General features: G+C 40.1%; 1 protein-coding gene across 1 annotated transcript in view; it reads right to left on the minus strand.

The window, feature by feature from the left end:
• LOC121233027 (excitatory amino acid transporter 1-like) overlaps nucleotides 1-18,627 on the minus strand; it is a 79,173-nt gene that overhangs the window by 50,132 nt on the left and 10,414 nt on the right. The window contains exon 3 of the mRNA XM_041121609.1: nucleotides 11,209-11,346. Within this exon, the coding sequence (XP_040977543.1) occupies nucleotides 11,209-11,346 (138 nt within the window). The remainder of the gene's footprint in view (nucleotides 1-11,208; nucleotides 11,347-18,627) is intronic.

An 18,627-nucleotide genomic window follows, 5' to 3' on the forward strand; every position in this document is an offset into this window, starting at 1 on the left:
TCCTTTTTCTTCATGAGAGAAGGATAATGCTGGCTCCACAGCATTTGTTTCCCTCTCTGGAATCCTGTTGAATGAGAGTTTTTCCATCTGTTGAAATTATCATAAACATTTGTGGCTGATATGAGACAGCACCTGGGACCTTGTAGTAAGTGACAGCATTTTTTCCACCATAGACTGATCAGTGAGTAGACAGGAGAACACTGGAACTACATAGACACTTCATGCAGTATGGCTCCTGCTTCCACAAAGCTAGACACAGGATGGATTTCCAGCCTCTTCTGTGAAGAGGTGATGCACAGGTCTCTTTACAAGACCTTCCTATTGTTTCGTGTGCTCCGATGTGAGCAGTTAGGAAGAGCAAATTCAAAATTCTGGCCCTTTATGTTTACTGCTATTAATTTACTACGTTAATAAAAGACATTATGATTGTCAAAATGAAAAATGGTAATAATTTACTAGAGGATAGATGTTTTGATAAGATTTAACGGCATTTGCATCCAGTTACACTTGATGGGTCATTTACTGCCTCATTCCAAATATTGGAAAGGCAAATATAAAACCTAATTTTTAAAAATTTAATAATATGGGACTGTAGTATTTTCTAGAATGATGTCTTTACAGAGGACTGGGTACAGCTGCTATCTGGATGTGGGAGGCTGTGCCCAGGATGTTCCCTGTCATGCAACATAGTTTAGGTCCATCACACCAAATGCTAACTTCAGCAGAATTATTTTTTTTTTAACTTCATGGCTAACACATTCCTGTTAAACAGTTGTATCTAGTAAAAAAATATGGTCCATTTATGCATATCTGATTATTGGTGATATCATCATAGCTAGCTGCAAGCAGTCACTAGGTAACTTTGGGTGTAATATTTCTAAAGTAACTGTCTCAGTGATGGCCCCATACCATTCTTGCTGCAAATATTTGCTTAAGTTTATTTCCATCTCTACAGCAATATAACTAAAATAGCTACATTGTGTCTGCTGAGCTGTGACAACCTAATCTACATGTCTCCATTAAAATTTCCATCATATATAGTCATCTTTTCTGCCTACTAGCTATAAAAAAACTTTACCAGTACTACATCTAAAAGGAGAAAGAAAGCAGAGGTACAAAAGGGAAACATAGAATCATAGAATATCTCAAGTTGGAAGGGACCCATAAGGATCATCAAGTACAACTCCCTGCTCCTCGCAGGACTAACTAATCAGAAAACTACTGTACAAACACTCCACTGAGCTGGGCAAGCATTTTGCAGAGGGGAGATTGAGATATAGAAAGAGTAAAGTATCAGACTCATGGCTGAGTGCATACAGTGTAATGAATTGCAGTCAACAGCAAAGGCACGATACTACTTTATGCGTGCTCCTAGCCATGGCAAACATGAATTAAATGCATTACCTTATACTTCAGAAATGTTACATGAGAGACATCATGGTATCTTAAAGCCTAAGTTAAAAGTCATGGAACCCAAATCTATTACAGGAATACTTCATCACTACCATGTTCAGTCTCAGGAGGCTTAAAACAAACTGTATATGTTATTTTCCTCATGAAAAAATTGATAGCACTTAGCAGGTTGTGTCTGTTGCTTGGATAGAAGACTTTTCAACCTAAATAGGCCCCGCTGACTTTATTTTTTTAATAAATTATGTAGAAGTGGTAAACCCTTCCAAAAAGGGTCAACATCCTTATTAAGTTATGTTCACAGAAATCCTAATTGAAGAAGAGAAGGGTGCAGATTAAGTCTTAAGAAGGCAGTTTGAGGACAGGGCACCACATTCTTATGAGCTTTGAAAACTAGAAGGCAGGACCCTTCTGAGGACACCCAGTATCTCAGTGAAAATCTTAAGGGTGTCCAAGCATGGGCAAGTCTGGAGGCTGTGATATGTGAAAGGGAGATCTTTAGGTGAGTAGACTAGAGGTTCTTTGACATCAGTGTGAAAGCAGGGAAAGTACCTAAACTCCAAAAGTCTCCCAGAGAGTTTGCAATGCATCATGTCTCTTGGATACAAATCCAGTGGGGTTTTTTTAATCTGCCAAACAGAAAAGCAAGAAATGGCAACTTTTTTTCTTCTCATAACCATTTTCAAGAAATCTTTATCTGGCTCGCAGAATAAGCAGCACAGGAGTATCACACAAAGCTATTTCTAGAAGTATCATTTGCAACTACTAAGAATACCTGTTTTGTTAGTATATTATTTAGTAGGTCTCAGTCATCAGTCTTGGAAAGAAGATACAATTATAAGCTAAAGAAAGAATGCAATTTTACTACTCACTACCACCATGAACAATAGTTAGCAATGGAATTATAAAATAAAGAGTCACAAAACTGCTTGTGAATACAGTTCAATCCCTCTTTGATTCCCCAGTATTTCTCCAGGATGTCAAATCACACTGCCCAAACAGATGCTTTCGTCATGATTTATTTCATGTAGAGGAGCTAATGTTGCAAGAATAAGATGCCATACAGAAGTCTAGAATCACAGAATCATAGAATATCTCAAGTTGGAAGGGACCCATAAGGATCATCGAGTCCAACTCCCTGCTCCTCGCAGGACTAACTAAAACTAAATCATGTGACTAAGAGCGTCGTCCAGATGCTCCTTGAACTCTGACAGTCTTGGCGCCGTGACCTACTTCCCTGGGGAGCCTGTTCCAGTGACCGACCACCCTCTCAGTGAAGAACCTTTTCCTAATGTCCAATCTGAACTTCCCCTGACGCAGCTTCGCAGCTTCATTCCATTTCCTCGTGTCCTATTGCTGGTCACCAGAGAGAGGAGATCAGCACCTCCCCCCTCTGCTGCCCCCCTTGAGGAAGTTGTACACTGTGATGAGGTCACCCCTCAGCCTTCTCTTCTCCAAGCTGAACAAACCAAGTGACCTCAGCAGCTCCTCATAAGTCTTGCCCTCGAGGCCTTTCACCATCTTGGTCGCCCTCCTCTGGACACACTCTAATAGTTTGTTGTCCTTCTTATATTGAGGCACCCAAAACTGCACACAGTACTTGAGGTGAGGCTGCACCAGTGCAGTGTAGAGTGGGACAATCACCTCCCTCGACCAGCTAGCTATGCTGTGCCTGATGCACCCTAGGACACGGTTGGCCCTTTTGGCTGCCAGGGTACACTGCTCACTCATATTCAACTTGCCATCAACCCAAACCCCCAGACCTCTTTTCATGGGGCTGCTCTCCAGCCTCTCGCCTCCCAATTCGTATGTATAACCAGAATTACCCCGTCCCAGGTGGAGAATCTGGCACTTGTTCTTGTTAAATTTCACACGGTTGGTGATTGTCCAGCTCTCTAGTCTATCCAGATCTCTCTATAAGGCCTGTCTACCCTCAAGGGAGTCCACAGCTCCTCCTAGTTTAGTATCATCAGCAAACTTACTTAATGTACATTTGACTCCTGCATCCAGATAATTTATAAAACCATTAAAGAGCACTGGCCCTAAAATTGAGCCCTGCAGAACCCCACTGGTGACTGGCTGCCAGCCTGATGTAACCCCATTTACTTATAACCCTTTGAGCTTGACCCGTCAGCCAATTGTTCACCCAGCGTATTATGGACTTGTCTAGCTGTGTGCTGGACAGTTTATCCAGAAGGATACTGTGAGAGACAGTATCTAAAGCTTTGCTAAAATCCAAACCCACCACATCTACTGGCTTCCCTTGGTCAACTAGATGGGTGACCTTGTCATGAAAGGAAATTAAGTTAGTTAAGCAGGACTTTCCCCTCATGAACCTATGCTGGTTATGACCAATGACTGCATTGTCTCTCAAGTGGTTTTCGATAACTCCCAGAATAACCTTCTCCATAATTTTACCAGGCACTGAACTGAGACTGACAGGCCTGCAATTACCAGGGGCTTCCTTCTTACCCTTCTTGAAAATTGGGACAACATTTGCCAGCTTCCAGTCAACTGGGACCTCTGCAGATTCCCAAGACCATTGAAAAATAATGGAGAGAGGTCCCGTGATGACATCAGCCAGCTCTTTCTGTACCCTGGGATGAATCCCATCAGGCCCCATAGATTTATGCGCATCCAGCTGGAGCATCAAGTCTCAAACAAGTTCAGGGTTGGCTGGGAGTTTATCATCCCTCCAGTCACGGTCTTCCAACACAGGGCTCTGGGGGGTCCCAGGGCCCATCATCGGTGTTGAAGACAGAGGCGAAGAAGGCACTAAATGTCTCTGCTTTGTCTATGTCCCTATTTGTGAGGTGACTGACCTCATCAAGCAAGAGCCCAATGTTATCTCTGATTCTCCTTTTGCTATTAACATATTTTAAAAAGCCCTTTTTGTTGTCCTTCACAGTGCTGGCCAGCTTGAACTGTAATCGAGCTTTGGCCGCACAAATTTTCTCCCTACAGTGGCGAACAGCATCTCTGTAGTCCTCCCATGTCGCCTGTCCTTGCTTCCAAAGTCCGTACACTTTCCTTTTCTGCCTAAGTTCTAGAAGAAGATCCCTGCTCAGCCAAGCTGGCCGCCTGCCCCGCTTGCTTGACTTCCGACACTTTGGAATTGCCTGCTCCTGCGCTCTTAAGAGATAGCTCTTAAAAAGTGACCAGCATTCATGGACCCCAATACCTTCAAAAGCAGATTTCCAGGGGACCTTACTAACTAGTTCCTTCAGCAGCCTGAAGTCTGCTCTCCCCATATCCAGGGTCAATGTTTCACTGGCAGTTTTTCTTCTATCACCAATGATTTGAACCTCGGCTACTTCGTGGTCACTGTGACCAAGACAGCCACCAATCACCACTTCGCCCATGAGTCCCTCTCTGTTTACAAAGAACAAATCTAGGAGGGCACCTTTCCTCATCAGCTCCCTTAGTACCTGCACCAAGAAGTTATCTTCAACAAGCTTCAGGAATTTCCTGGACCTGTTTGTGTCCGCTGTATGATATTCCCAGTTGATGTCTGGAAAGTTAAAATCACCTATAAGGACAAGGGCAGTTGATCTAGAGATATGCCTTAATTCCTTGTAGAATAATTCTTCGGTGTTGTCCTGGCTGGGTGGTCGATAGTAGACTCCCATAACAACATCCGCTTTATTTACTTTCCCCTTCATCCCTACCCAGAGGCTCTCAACCCTGTTGTCACCAACTGTAAGCACCATACAATCCAACCCCTCCCTTACATACAGTGCCACCCCCCCGCCTCGCCTGCCCTGCCTGTCCCTCCTGAAGACCCTGTAACCATCCATCACAGCACCCCAGTCACAGGACTCATCCCACCAGGTTTTGCTTATGCCAATGATGTCGTAGCTCTGCGACTGGGCCAAAGCTTCTAGCTCCTCTTGTTTATTCCTTATTCTGTGCACATTAGTATAGAGACATTTCAAATGTGCTCCAGTGTACTCATCACATCATGGAGCAGACTGAAGGACCTCACTAGCATACTGTTCCCAGTTTTTTCTACTAGGCAGTAACCCTCCCCTGCAGTCCCAAAAGAAGAATGGTTCACCTACGCGTATCCTTGCACAGACTCCTTGTGCCACCTTCTTTTGTAAAGGGATCATTTAGACAAAAAGTCTCTCATGCAATCTTATCTTTTAGAGTTATTTCTAGCTGTTCTCCCCAACTTTCTGTGCCTCATTCATAGCTGGCTCCTATCAAATTCTTTAAATGCTTTATGTTCATCACTTTCTTAAACAAAAACATACAACTTGCATATATCCTAGCTGCATTAGTAGGATAACCACCACCACTAAACACACACGCTCCAACATCCTTGAAGAAAAGCTTGTGTCTTTCCAGCATAATGCCAGGTACTTTCTGCCTTTCAGAAGCTCTCATAAAATAAAAGAACATGTTGCAAGGTAATACTTGACATTTACCCCAGGAAGACAACACATCAGAGCGCAAAACAATAACTGAAATTGGGAAAGTACCTGCAGCAGAATTGATTCCAAGACAGTGTAAGAGGCAGACAGAGAAGACAGTTGTTACTCTGCACCTTCTGCCTCTGAACAGCTGTTATGCCTATATCATTTCATATCAATAACTATCGGTGACAAATACAGTAACAAATCTTTCATCTTCACATCAAAAAGAGATCTTTCCAAGGGGTACTGACATGAAAGGGAAAATCCAGCTTTTTACAACCAGGTTTTCAGAATGCTTAATTTACATATGATGCAGGTGTGGGAGCAGCTCAGAACACCTGGCATTTGTTTTCAAGAGTGACCATTAGAATTTGTTGTGCTGTATGTTTGCCAAGCCTTGAAGAACTAGTTTTACAAGGTCAGGTTGGAGGATGGCCTTGTGTAGGCCTGGGAAGATGTGGCTGAAGACAGTCATGAGTATGTGTATGGAATGTTTTTATCTTTAACTGTTCTAAGGACTGGCAAACATCCCAGCTGGGTCAGATATGCCCTCCTGTGCTAGTAGTATTGGCTGTATGCCGTTAGTTCTTTCTAGATCTTTGTTGAAACATATATAAGTTGGATTCTTTTGTGAAAAAAAGGGAATCTTGCACAGAGAGCTTGAGCGCTTGATTCAGTCGCCGCAGATGGTGCAAGTTAATTAATTACATAAAATTAACAACATTTTTTTCAAAGCATTGTGACCAAAAGGGTAACTTTTATATTAGTATCTTTGTAAACAGGAGTCTAAACTCAGGATTTATGTATAGGAATTAGGGAAGCTATTTATTCCACATACATTTATAATATGTTGCTAGCAGAAAAACCCCACAAAACTAGTTGAGAAAGTAATATATTCAGTAAGGAAAATCAGGACTACTCTGACAGGCTTGGTGCCATGACAACTTCCCCAGTATCAATAGCTTTGCTAAAATCCAAACCCACCACATCTACTGGCTTCCCTTGATCAATTAGATGGGTGACCTTGTCATAAAAGGAAATTAACATGATTTGCCTAAGGTTATACAACATGTCACAGCATTAATTTTCCACATTTTACATCCATAAATAGCTTTGGGAAAAATTTGGTTTTTCACCAGTTGAATCTGTTCATATCCACATGCCATGTTTTTCCTGACTTAAGTGATGGAGTGGCTTCAAGACTATTTCAAGTTCAGTTGTTTCTTTGAATATTATCCTTCTTTCATTATAGGTAATTTCAAGCAACTGCAACTGCAACTTGGCTGTTAATTGTGACCCCTACTTGTCTTTTGTTTTATTATTTGAGTCACTTTGTGTGCCTTTGTTCTTATCTCGGTGAGGGGATAGACCATGTTCCTTACTGCTTGTTTTTAACATTGTCACCATTCATTGCAGTTCATTGATAGCTGAAATCGAGAGCATCATATGTACATCTGAGGTTAGTTAAGAGGCATCCACACATGGAAATTCCAGCTCTTTGCACTTTGTTAACTGTGCTGGTTTTGTGGGGGATAGTTAATTTTCATCATAGTTGCTAGTATGGGGCTACGTTTTGGATTTGTGCTGAAAACAGTGTTGATAATACAGGGATGTTTTAGTTACTGCTGAGTAGTGCTTACACAGAGTCAAGGCCTTTTCTGCTTCTCGCACCACCCCACCAGCGAGTAGGCTGGGGGTGCACAAGAAGTTGGGAGGGGACACGGCCAGGACAGCTGATCCCAACTGACCCAAGGGATATTCCATACCATATGATGTCATGCTCAGCATATAAAGCTGGGGGAAGAAGAAGGAAGGGGGGGATGTTTGGAGTGATGGCGTTTGTCTTCCCAAGTAACTGTTACACATGATGGAGCCCTGCTTTCCTGGAGATGGCTGAACACCTGCCTGCTGACGAGAAGTAGTGAATGAATTCCTTGTTTTGCTTTGCTCACACGTGTGGCTTTTGCTTTACCCATTAAACTGTCTTTATCTCAACCCCCCGAGTTTTGTCATTTTCACTCTTCCGATTCTCTCCCCCATTCCATTGGCAGGGAGTGAGCAAGCAGCTGTGTGGTGCTTAGTTGCTGGCTGGGGTTAAACCACGACATCAACTCTTTCTATAGTTTGTGTAGTGGTAAATACAACGAACATTGAAAAAGTCTGGGGACAAAACCTTGTGTCTCTGAGCCTGCCCAAAGGAAAGTCACTTGTGTCTCCTGCAGTTGTTGTAGTCTGTTATTGAAAGGCTGCATCAGAGGCAGGGAAGTTTCTGTATCTTCCAGAATCCATGAAGGACAGTCATGTCATGATTGGAAGTAGAAAAGGGAGTGAATATAAACAAAGACATACTACAAACTGCATACGAAGATGTTTTTCTTCTTTGAGGTAATCCTTCCATACTCAGCCTTCTAAATTGTTTTACTATACAGCCTTCTTTTGCTTAAGAAAATTCAGTCTTTTTCTTTGTGTTTGTACAGATTCTTGCACACAAAATCCTGGTCTGTGATTAAGATTCATTTGTACCGTATCAGTGTTACCCCCATTAACAGTTTGGATAAGCATTATCATATAATGCACGGTGTGTTGTACTGGTATTCGTGACCGGGATCTTTGCTTGATTCTATTATTGCTGATTTGCTGTATAATCTTTGGCAAGCCAGTGGATCTCTCTGTTTCACTGTTTCTACATTCCCTTTCTCTTTCCCCAGCTTGATTTATGTTAGTAAATTTTTCAGGGCAGGATGTTTTCTTACTGTTTGTGCAATGTGCAGCAAAAGTCGGTCTCAGATCTTGACTGGGGTTTTTATGCTCTGCTATACTTTACCAGACAAAGATATTTGAAAGAAATACACAGAATTTAATCCTAGTTTACTTGCATTTAAAAGTAGTGGTCCCTATACAACTAAATTCCAAGCTTCTGAACATTTGGGGGAAATTTTGGGAAAGGAGATGCAGCATGTCTGTTAAACTGAGCTATAAGCAGAACTGTGCAAAATATTTGCAAATAATCCTTAGAAAATTTCTCTAGCTTTAATATTTGTCACAAATGTTATGTTCCAACTATGCTTTTTATAAAGACTGGTCATGAATCATTTTTGTGAATTTGATTTCAAGAAATATATCATTTAGTTAAGAAAAGGTACCTCATTCTGATGCCCTTATATTCGGCGAATAACTGTCTTCCTATCTGAAACATGCAAATAAAACTTGTGGGCCAGTTTTAAGGACTGGAATTTTGATTTCATTATGATCTTGATGTAAGAGCTGAAAAAATGTTAATGCATAGTGCTCTTAATGCTGGTGCAAATCCTGCAGTCTTTGCCTATTTCATGACAAATTGAATTGTTAGCATATGCATATATGTTTATTTTATATACTTTTTAGGGACTATGTATATTTTAAAATAATTATGTCAAGCAAATTGTTTATGTCAAATGCTTCAAGTTATAATGAAATAAGAAGGTATAAAATATTTTGAACTCCTATAATTGCAGCAAATTCAAAACAGAAATGGAGCAAAATTGTCAGCCTTGTGTTTGTATAAGAATTCAGGCTAGATTTGGTCATAAAATAATCCAAATGGGAATTTCATCTATTTCTTTGGTTATTTATGCTGCCTCCCATATACTGTGCCTTAGTTTTGCCTTTGACTTTGTAAGACATACTGATTGGGATTGCTGACTTAAGAGTTCTTCCATTTGAAAGACTGTAGAGAATAAAGACCAGCATAGAGTATGCAGTTGGATTTGTGTCTAAACCACAAAAAGATTAAGAATACAGCTATTCATATAATCATATTTTCCTATAAACAGTAAAAGATCAAAGGTATGCAAATAACCTCTATTTTCTCCCAAGCAGATTTAGTACATGCCTGGTAACATACACATCAGAAGATAGAATCTCATGGAGAAAACTGCATACCTGCTTGAGCCACGTGCAATAATCGTAAGTCATAAGGCAAATTAGAGTAAATTGAATGTGATTCTGCATTGTTTTTTTCATGAAAGTACTAAAACAGACCATAGAGAAATGTGACTGGGTTGACTTCACCTTTTATAGTTTATTTTCCCAAGAGTCTGTGAATAACTGTCAGAACTGTTTATCTGTATAGCAAAACTCTTCACTTTCTCAATTTATCTGTCACATAACAGCTCATAGCTTCTATAATTATTACTTCATTGTTATTGTTCTAATTTCTTTGATATTAAAAAAATTTGCAAAGGAATGTAATCATGCCTAGCCTATTTTTAACACCTCAGAGACCATATGTTCTGATATTGTCATAACCAGTTATATTGAGCACACTTACATAAATACAAATGGAAACCCAGAACATTGTATCTGGGAGACACTGTCATGCCTGCAAACAGCAAAAATATTTATTCAGATCATTTACAGTTGGAAGAAGTAATATTACCAGCATGCAAGACCCTGGAGGAATCGTATGGTTACAGCTTTGCCAAACAAAATACGTGAAATAAGAAATTTGGGTCATGGATGCCAAGAGTGATCTTAAGACTGACTTGAGAAGCATAAGACTTTTATCCAATGAATAATGTGTAACACCTCCCCCCCCCCCAAAACAGTAATATCTATAAAATTGCACAGTAGTATACCTGTAAAGGATATAGTTTATTATTTAGATATTGAATAATACCTGTATATTTACATGAGTATGAGTTCTGTAGCAAATATATGAGCATCTTTTTTAAAACCATTTGTGCACTAAATGAGGTATTGTTCAGTGTAGAAAACCATTTTTCCAGAGTTTTTAGCAATAAACTGGGAAATTTCTTGTAATCCCATGAAAAAAGTCCTGTTATATTTAAGGATTTTTTAAAAAGAATTAAATCTGTCATTTGTGAATTGCATTGAGTTTTCTGTGCTTGTTCCCTGCCTGACTAAGGAAGTTGAAAATTTTGTTATTTACCTTGAAAATAAATGTCTCTACTTCAAAGGGAAACTCTAAGAATAATCCACTTAACATTGTGAGGCACTTGTATGATAAGACGACAAATCTCATAGATAACATTTCTCTGCCAAAAACCTTTATATAATAATGTAAATGATTGTTACAAAAAAAGGGCATTAAAAAGGATAAAGTGCTCCAAAGAATTTAAAAGAAAAAAAAAATCAAAAAGAAGGGTATTGTTTGAATACAGAAATTGGGAAAAGCATCTTTTAGTTTCTGTGTATATTAAATCAAACCTTTTGTTATATTGTCTCTAAAACAGCAGTAGCAGCGGTATCTCTTTCTGCAGGTTATAACACTTCTGTTCTAGCACATGAAATGTTAATTTTTTTAATGATTTGGTGTGTGCATCTTTATCAAATTATTTAAAAGAAAACTTCAGCACAAAGAAACTGTTTCTTTTTTTACCTGTGACTAAACTGGATACAATTAGTGGCAGGACCAGCATTTGCAGCATTCTCATGAGTAGTTCTCCTGGAAATGAAAAGTACTTGACTTCCCGATAGCTCATCTTATATGATCGGAGAGAAAATCCAAGGATTATACCTGAAGAGAGGGAAAAGATATCATGACTTACTCTTCTAAAGTAGTAGTAACATCTGAACATGAATATCTATATAGTACTTACTTGATGTATCTGATTGTAACATGCAGTTTTTACTGTGCCCCAGACTGCACTCAAATATCAACTACCTATACGAGTAGTCCTACTGAAGCCAGTAAATTACTTTTTACTGTAACAGATTCAGAAGGTTATTTCTGTTGCTATTTTTAAAAATCTGTATTATTGTAAAAGGTACATTTTGAGCATTAATGAAAAGGAAACAGTCCCTGCTACTGCAGCTGAGTGCTTTGACTTCTGGGATTTTGAGTGTAATCATATATGCACTGCATATACATACTAGCCACCAACCTTCAGAAGTCTTGTCCATGCCTGTTTTCTCTGTGGGGGCCTGATCCTGTAGATGTGCTTCAGATTAGATGAGAGAACCCAGAGAGATTTACTTGAGAATCCCCTTGTGGTTAGGTCTTTACACAGCAAAACAGTATCAGGAGATGCCTACCTTCAGAAACACAGGCACTTGCAAAGAAGCAGCTAATCCACGTTGGAAGGTTTTACTGGATGATTAAGTGGTGGGTTTCAATACCTGAGGGAGTGGGGTAAGGGAGTGCCTGAATCCATCTGTCTTGCTGGGAACAGATAAATGGTGCTTGAGATAAATTTACAAATGGAAACTATAGATGAGCTGATATGTGTGGCAACCCAAACTTCTCAGCTAGAACTCCTCAGATTTTGTCCTGTACTTGGCACCAACTGCTTTATTTGCTTATTTGGTTAATTATTTGGTTAATTGACACAATTAGTTACAATTTACTGAGTGCTAAATGGTTTGGTACCTATCTGATGTAGGTCTTCTATATCCAGCCAGGCTGTATCTGGAATGCTCCTTAACCATACAGATGGTGAAACTCAACTATCCCTCTTTCCCACTCTTGACTACATGTTCTTGCCCACTGCCTAGTACTGGCATTTGTGCTAATTGTGGCTGTATAGAAAGTTGGATCAGAGAATTGATCCTACTGCAAAAATAACTTATTTTACTGGGTTATTTTTTTGGCCAGGTCAATTCCCTGAGGTAATTTGTTTGCATGACTCCACAAGTTTTGGTACCTTCACAAGGGAATAGTTAGAAATGTGCCTTAGAGAAGAGTAGGACTGCCCTTTTTGGCAGATAGGTAGACTTATGTTTCCTAAAACTTTTCATGAAACTGCATCGTCATTGATGTTAGGCAGCAGCACACTCAAGCTCACTTCTAGAGCTTGTTAAAACTTAGGTATGTCCTGAAAGTGCCATAATATTGAACACTTGTGAAAATTGCTAGTTCCAATTCTTGATCACTTTGTGTTTTTTCTTTTTTTAAATCAGATTTTAGACTGGTACATCCATAGAGCAGATAATATCTTCATGCCAAATTTTACTAGCTAAAATATGCTGTTATGCCTCCTACACTAGCTTATTGCTATCTGCTGATGTAAGGAAACATCTATAACTTTGATCTTGGTGACCCCTGTCTGTCTGATCATGCTGTTAGGGACTTCAGCAGGTTGGTTAAGTTAGAGGAGTCCAGAAGTGTCTTGTGTAGGACAGAAATTCTCAATATTACAGGATGGGAGAAAAGTGATTAGAGCACAATTGGAACAAAGCATGGATTTCACACAATGGAAGAGAGTGGTGGGACTAGAAGGCATTTGTTTTAGTCTCATTCATTTTCTATGGACTCAGGTAGTCAAAGTGCATTTTGCACAAATGATTTTTTTAGGTAAAAGTAGATCATAAACAGCATGGAGGAAGGGCCTCTGAATTGTTCTTGATTAAAAGACCTGCCTTAGAGTTCCCTTCTTTTCAATAAGGTTTTAAATTCCACTGCAGTGTTACTGATTATTTTCTCAGATATAAAGAATCCATCTTGGACCCTTTGTTTCTGCACTTAACGAGCACTACATTTTGACAAATGGATAACAAGCAAGTAGAGCTAGACCAGTTTCTTACTTAGGCCACAGTCCTGCAATTAGTTCCACATGGATTAATCTCTGCACTAGTACAAAGCCTCACTGATGTTAGTAAGGGTTTCTGAGGCTGCTATAAGAACTAGTCCTTATGCTATACTATAAGGGCTTGATTATCTGGTCCACTACTGTCCAAGCAGTACAAAGTGGCCTAAGAGAGAATCAGGGCCTGAGTAGATGGCTGTTTGAATGAATATTATTGGTAGTGAGAGTAAGTTTCTGAAGCTCCATGTAAATCTGTTGAGCCAAAAATTATTCCTTTTTTTTGTCCTAATGTGCTCTGCACATAATTACAGGGTGGCCCAGCACTGCAGTTTACAAAAAGAATTTCTGCAATGTGGAAAAAATGTGCCCTGGTAGTGTATTCTGGTGAACTGGGTCAACACTTGATAGTTACTAATTCTTCAGCCTTAATCTTAGCACTGCTATTAATTTATATGCAGTCATGCCTAAGCCATAAGAACCTTTCTCTGACTCAGTTTCCCTACTTGTAAAATAGGTATAGTAGTAGTTTCTTCACAAATCTTTCTGAAAATTAATTGTATTCATAGTGATCTTAGCAGCACAAGGAATTTAAGCAAATTATTTCCTCTTTGTAGTCTGTGATAATGAAAGCAGAACAGCATGATTTTACCAGTCTCTCTTCATTTTAGAATATAGGGAGATGAGACTTTATTTTCCATTCTGAGTTTAAATACCTGGATACTGGATATTACATCCTGTCTATCAAGGTTTTATTAACAAAAATGATGAACTTGAAACAGAAAAGTCAAACCTGGCAAGATAGCTTTGATTTCTTTGAATTCACTTCTCAGAGCCAACATTCACAGGTTTTAAATAGTGAGATAACAGCATACAATGATGATTTAAAGATAGACACAATGACAAGGTATCAAACTAAAATCAGGAAGTAAGACCTGGTAGGAGGTACTAAATCTTTGGAAGGTGTGCAGTATTTCAACAACCATCCACATCTGTGTGTGTGGTAAGAGTTCACAATCAAGACTGAGAAGATAAAATACTGGAGCTGGCCTTTCTCAGTAAAAGTTTCAAGTTTCTGATTATTTCTGAAATTGTAATGAAACAAAGCCTTGTGTGAAATGTTCTCCCACAACCTGTTGTGCAGGTTTCTGTCTACCCTTTGTAACAGAAAAGAACAAGTAATCTACATTATCAGAACCTGACTTCTCAAATGATAAATGGTGTACCATTTCTGCATGGCAGGAAAGAGTAGATTTCTCAACAGAATCTGTTAGGCTTTTTCTGAACAAAAATCAGTAGCGCTTGTTTAAGTTAAGGAGATGAATTCTGTACATGTGTATAGTCATATAACAGAACCATATTGCTGAATAATTTATACAGTTCATAATGAAGAAGCAAATCAGGCTAGACTTATAAAAAGATTTTTGAGGTCTACTTGTCAGTGATACAGTCAAATTTATGGAAAATGTGATTTTGCAGATAATCCTGATGACAATCAGAACAATCCTTGAACTAAATTATTATATTGCATTTTTATACCAATGTAGATGTTCAAAATAAAACTCAATTTATATGAATACAGTGAAGAGAGGATTTAAAACTTGAAAGGAGCAAAAGGCAAAAATAATTCTGACAGTGACGGGAATGGGATGGAAATGGCAAAAATGGAAGACATGATTTGGGATTGCTTATTCCCAAAACAGGAAGACATTGATGAATTGGCCTAGGGTTTTCACTTCTAGATGCTGCAGTACCAGAAAGGAAACAATAAAGTCTTCATATCAGGCTTTAAAAACTATGGATACATCTGGAATTGCTAAGAAACATATAACCTTCTATATCAAATTTCTTAAATGGATTAACATCAGTGCAATGAACTGAGTATTAAAATCAAGGTCTGAAGCAGCAAGATAAAAATTAATGGAATCATAGAATAATAAAATAGTTTGGGTTGGAAGGGACATTTAAAGGTCATCTAGTCCAACCCCCCCTGCAATGAGCAGGGACATCCTCAGCTAGATCAGGTTGCTCAGAGCCCCATCCAGCCTGACCTTGAATTTTTCCAGGGATGGGGTCAGTGTTTCACCACCCTCATTGTTTCTTATAGAATCATAGAATCATTTAGGTTGGAAAAGACCCTTAAGATCATCGAGTCCAACTGTAAACCTAACACTATCAAGTCCACCACTAAACCATGTCCCTAAGTGCGACATCTACATGTCTTTTAAATACCTCCAGGGATGGTGACTCAACCACTTCCCTGGGCAGCCTGTTGCAATGCTTGATAACCCTTTCGGTGAAGAAATTTTTCCTAATATCCAATCTAAACCTCCCCTGGTGCAACTTGAGGCCGTTTCCTGCTCATGGGTCAGGGCAATCCCAAGCACAAATACAGGCTGGGCAGAGAATAGGTTGAGAACACCCCTGAGGAGAAGGACTTGGGGGTGTTGGTTGACGAGAAGCTTAACATGACCCGACAATGTGTGTTTGCAGCCCAGAAAGCCAACTGTATCCTGGGCTGCATCAAAAGAAGCATGACCAGCGGGTCGAGGGAGGTGATTCTCCCCCTCTACTCTGCTCTCGTGAGACCCCACCTGGAGTACTGTGTTCAGCTCTGGGGCCCCCAATATCATAAGGACATGGACCTGTTGGAGCAAGTCCAGAGGAGGGCCATGAAGATGATCAGAGGGCTGGAACACCTCCCCTATGAAGACAGGCTGGGAGAGTTGGGATTGTTCAGCCTGGAGAAGAGAAGGCTCCAGGGAGACCTTATAGCAGCCTTCCAGTACCTAAAGGGGGCCTACAAGAAAGCTGGAGAGGGACTTTTTACAAGGGCATGTAGTGATAGGACAAGGGGGAATGGCTTTAAACTGAAAGAGGGTAGATTTAGATTAGATGCAAGGAAGAAGTTCTTCACTGTGAGGGTGGTGAGGCACTGGAACAGGTTGCCCAGAGAGGTTGTGGATGCCCCCTCCCTGGAAGTGTTCAAGGCCAGGTTAGATGGGGCTTTGAGTAACCTGGTCTAGTGGAAGGTGTCCCTGCCCATGGTAGGGGGGTTGGAACTAGATGATCTTTAAGGTCCCTTCCAACCAAAACCATTCTATGATTCTATGATTCTGATTCCTCTCATCCTATCACTTGTTACTTGGGAAAAGAGTCTGACACCCACATCGCTACAACCTCCTTTCAGGTAGTTGTAGAGAGCGATAAGGTCTCCCCTCAGCCTCCTTTTCTCCAGGCTAAACAACCCCAGTTCCCTCAGCCATTCCTCATAAGACTTGAGCTCTAGACCCCTCACCAGCTTCATTGCCCTTCTTTGGACACACTCAAGCACCTCAATGTCTTTCTTGTAGTGAGGGGCCCAAGACTGAACACAGTATTCGAGGTGCGGCCTCACCAGTGCCAAGTACAGGGGGACAATCACCTCCCTGCTCCTGCTGGCCACACTATTTCTGATACAAGCCAGGATGCTATTGGCTGCCTTAGCCACCTGGGCACACTGCCGGCTGTTGACCAACACCCCCAGGTCCTTTTCCTCTGGGCAGCTTTCCAACGACTCTTCCCCAAGCCTGTAGTGTTGCATTGGGTTGTTGTGACCCAAGTGCAGGACCTGGCACTTGGCCTTGTTGAACCTCATACAGTTGGCCTCACCCCATCGATCCAGCCTGTCCAGATCCCTCTGTGATGACACATACAAGCAACCTGGACAGACTGAGAGGAAGGATTTCCCATTGTAGAATACAAGACTGTTGCCATATCAGTTGTAAGTATTACTGGAATCCTTTATTTATGTTTGATTTATCATTCAGTGAATTCTTTTGATAAGGAATTCAGGTTCATGACTAAAATTCATGGAATCATGTTACCATCTTTTTAAAAAGATAGCTAGGATGCTTTTCAGTCACTAGCTGTTTGATTTTTTTAGTTGAGCCACTTCATCCCTCAAAACCTCAATATGACTAAATTGATGGATCCTTCCATTTAGTTTACTGGTCAACAATGTCTTTCAACACATAAATTTCAAAAAGTGTTTTATTTCAGTTGATTAAAAAGAGGTCTGATGTAAGTCTTTTCATTGCCTAACTTTTTGTGAGTTAAGTCATTTGAAGGATACAGTGGGTGGTCTGTGATTCTGAAAATGTAGCATAGAGGATTAATTTAGATGTAGCTTCCATATAGGTTATGATAACCCTCTTCTCACTGTTAGGCGTTATTCAGAATGGCAGAATTTCCCTATCTTAAAAGTCACTAAATTGGCAAATGGAAACTGGCACCTGAAACAATACTTAATTACATAGTAAGTACCTGAATCCAAATTGTGACCTTCAAAGTACCTCTATATAAAAAAGCTTAGTTGTGGAAAATCTATAAAGTTAATGGGCACTTCTCCATTTGTTTTGGGAGACCCCTCACTTCTCACCATCCTGCTTGTGTTTTTCTCAGAATTGCCATGACCTAAACATCTATTTGCCTACTTCCATGCTAAGTCCTGGGGATCTAGAAATGGAGCACGTTTGACACATCCATGCAGAGAATCACCTGGATTTTGGATGTCCTGTGTTCTTGTTCTTGCTCCAAGGATTACTTCACAACCTGGGGCTCCCTGTTATAGATGAGTGTTTTAGCCATTAGGTAAAACATCATGCCATCTTTTGCTCTCTTGGCATATGTATTTGCCTTTAGAAATCTTGCATTTCCTTCTGCCTGAGGAGACAATTCATGGAATGGTGGAATTGCATCCTCCTGTAACTTGCCTTTTGAAAGGAAAAGAGTGAGCCAATTCCTCAAGCACTGCTGACACCATTCCCAAGGTGAGGGCTCTTGTGCTTCTGGATATTCACTGGGTGAAAGTATCTGGCATGGTCCTGACTCAGTCAGAAAGGAGTGGGAGTAGGAATGTAATCCTGGCAAGTTTTAGGCAGTTACATGCTTAGTTTGTGGACTTGTGGGGTTACCCTTTTGAGTCTCTCAGCTCTTGCCCATGCACTAAAAAGACACCCAGCTCTGAGATTTGGATTCCATATGCAGCTTCCTTTGCTTACATTTTAGGCTTTGAAGGACTAGACTGTACATCCATGTTTGTTTAATGTATGTATTCCCAAGTCAAAATTATTTTAAAAGACATCAAAATGTATGTGGTAGTCTTATTTCTCAACTGCCTTTGGTTAGTACTCCCAATATTAATACAAAGGCAATTTTAGTCTTTTTTTAATTTAGTCCTAGTGGATGGTAAAAACAGAGCATTTACTGGAGCCATTTTGAGGGAGCAGCTTATG

This window comes from Aquila chrysaetos (assembly GCF_900496995.4).
Source record: "Aquila chrysaetos chrysaetos chromosome W unlocalized genomic scaffold, bAquChr1.4 W_unloc_3, whole genome shotgun sequence".
NCBI lineage: Eukaryota > Metazoa > Chordata > Aves > Accipitriformes > Accipitridae > Aquila > Aquila chrysaetos.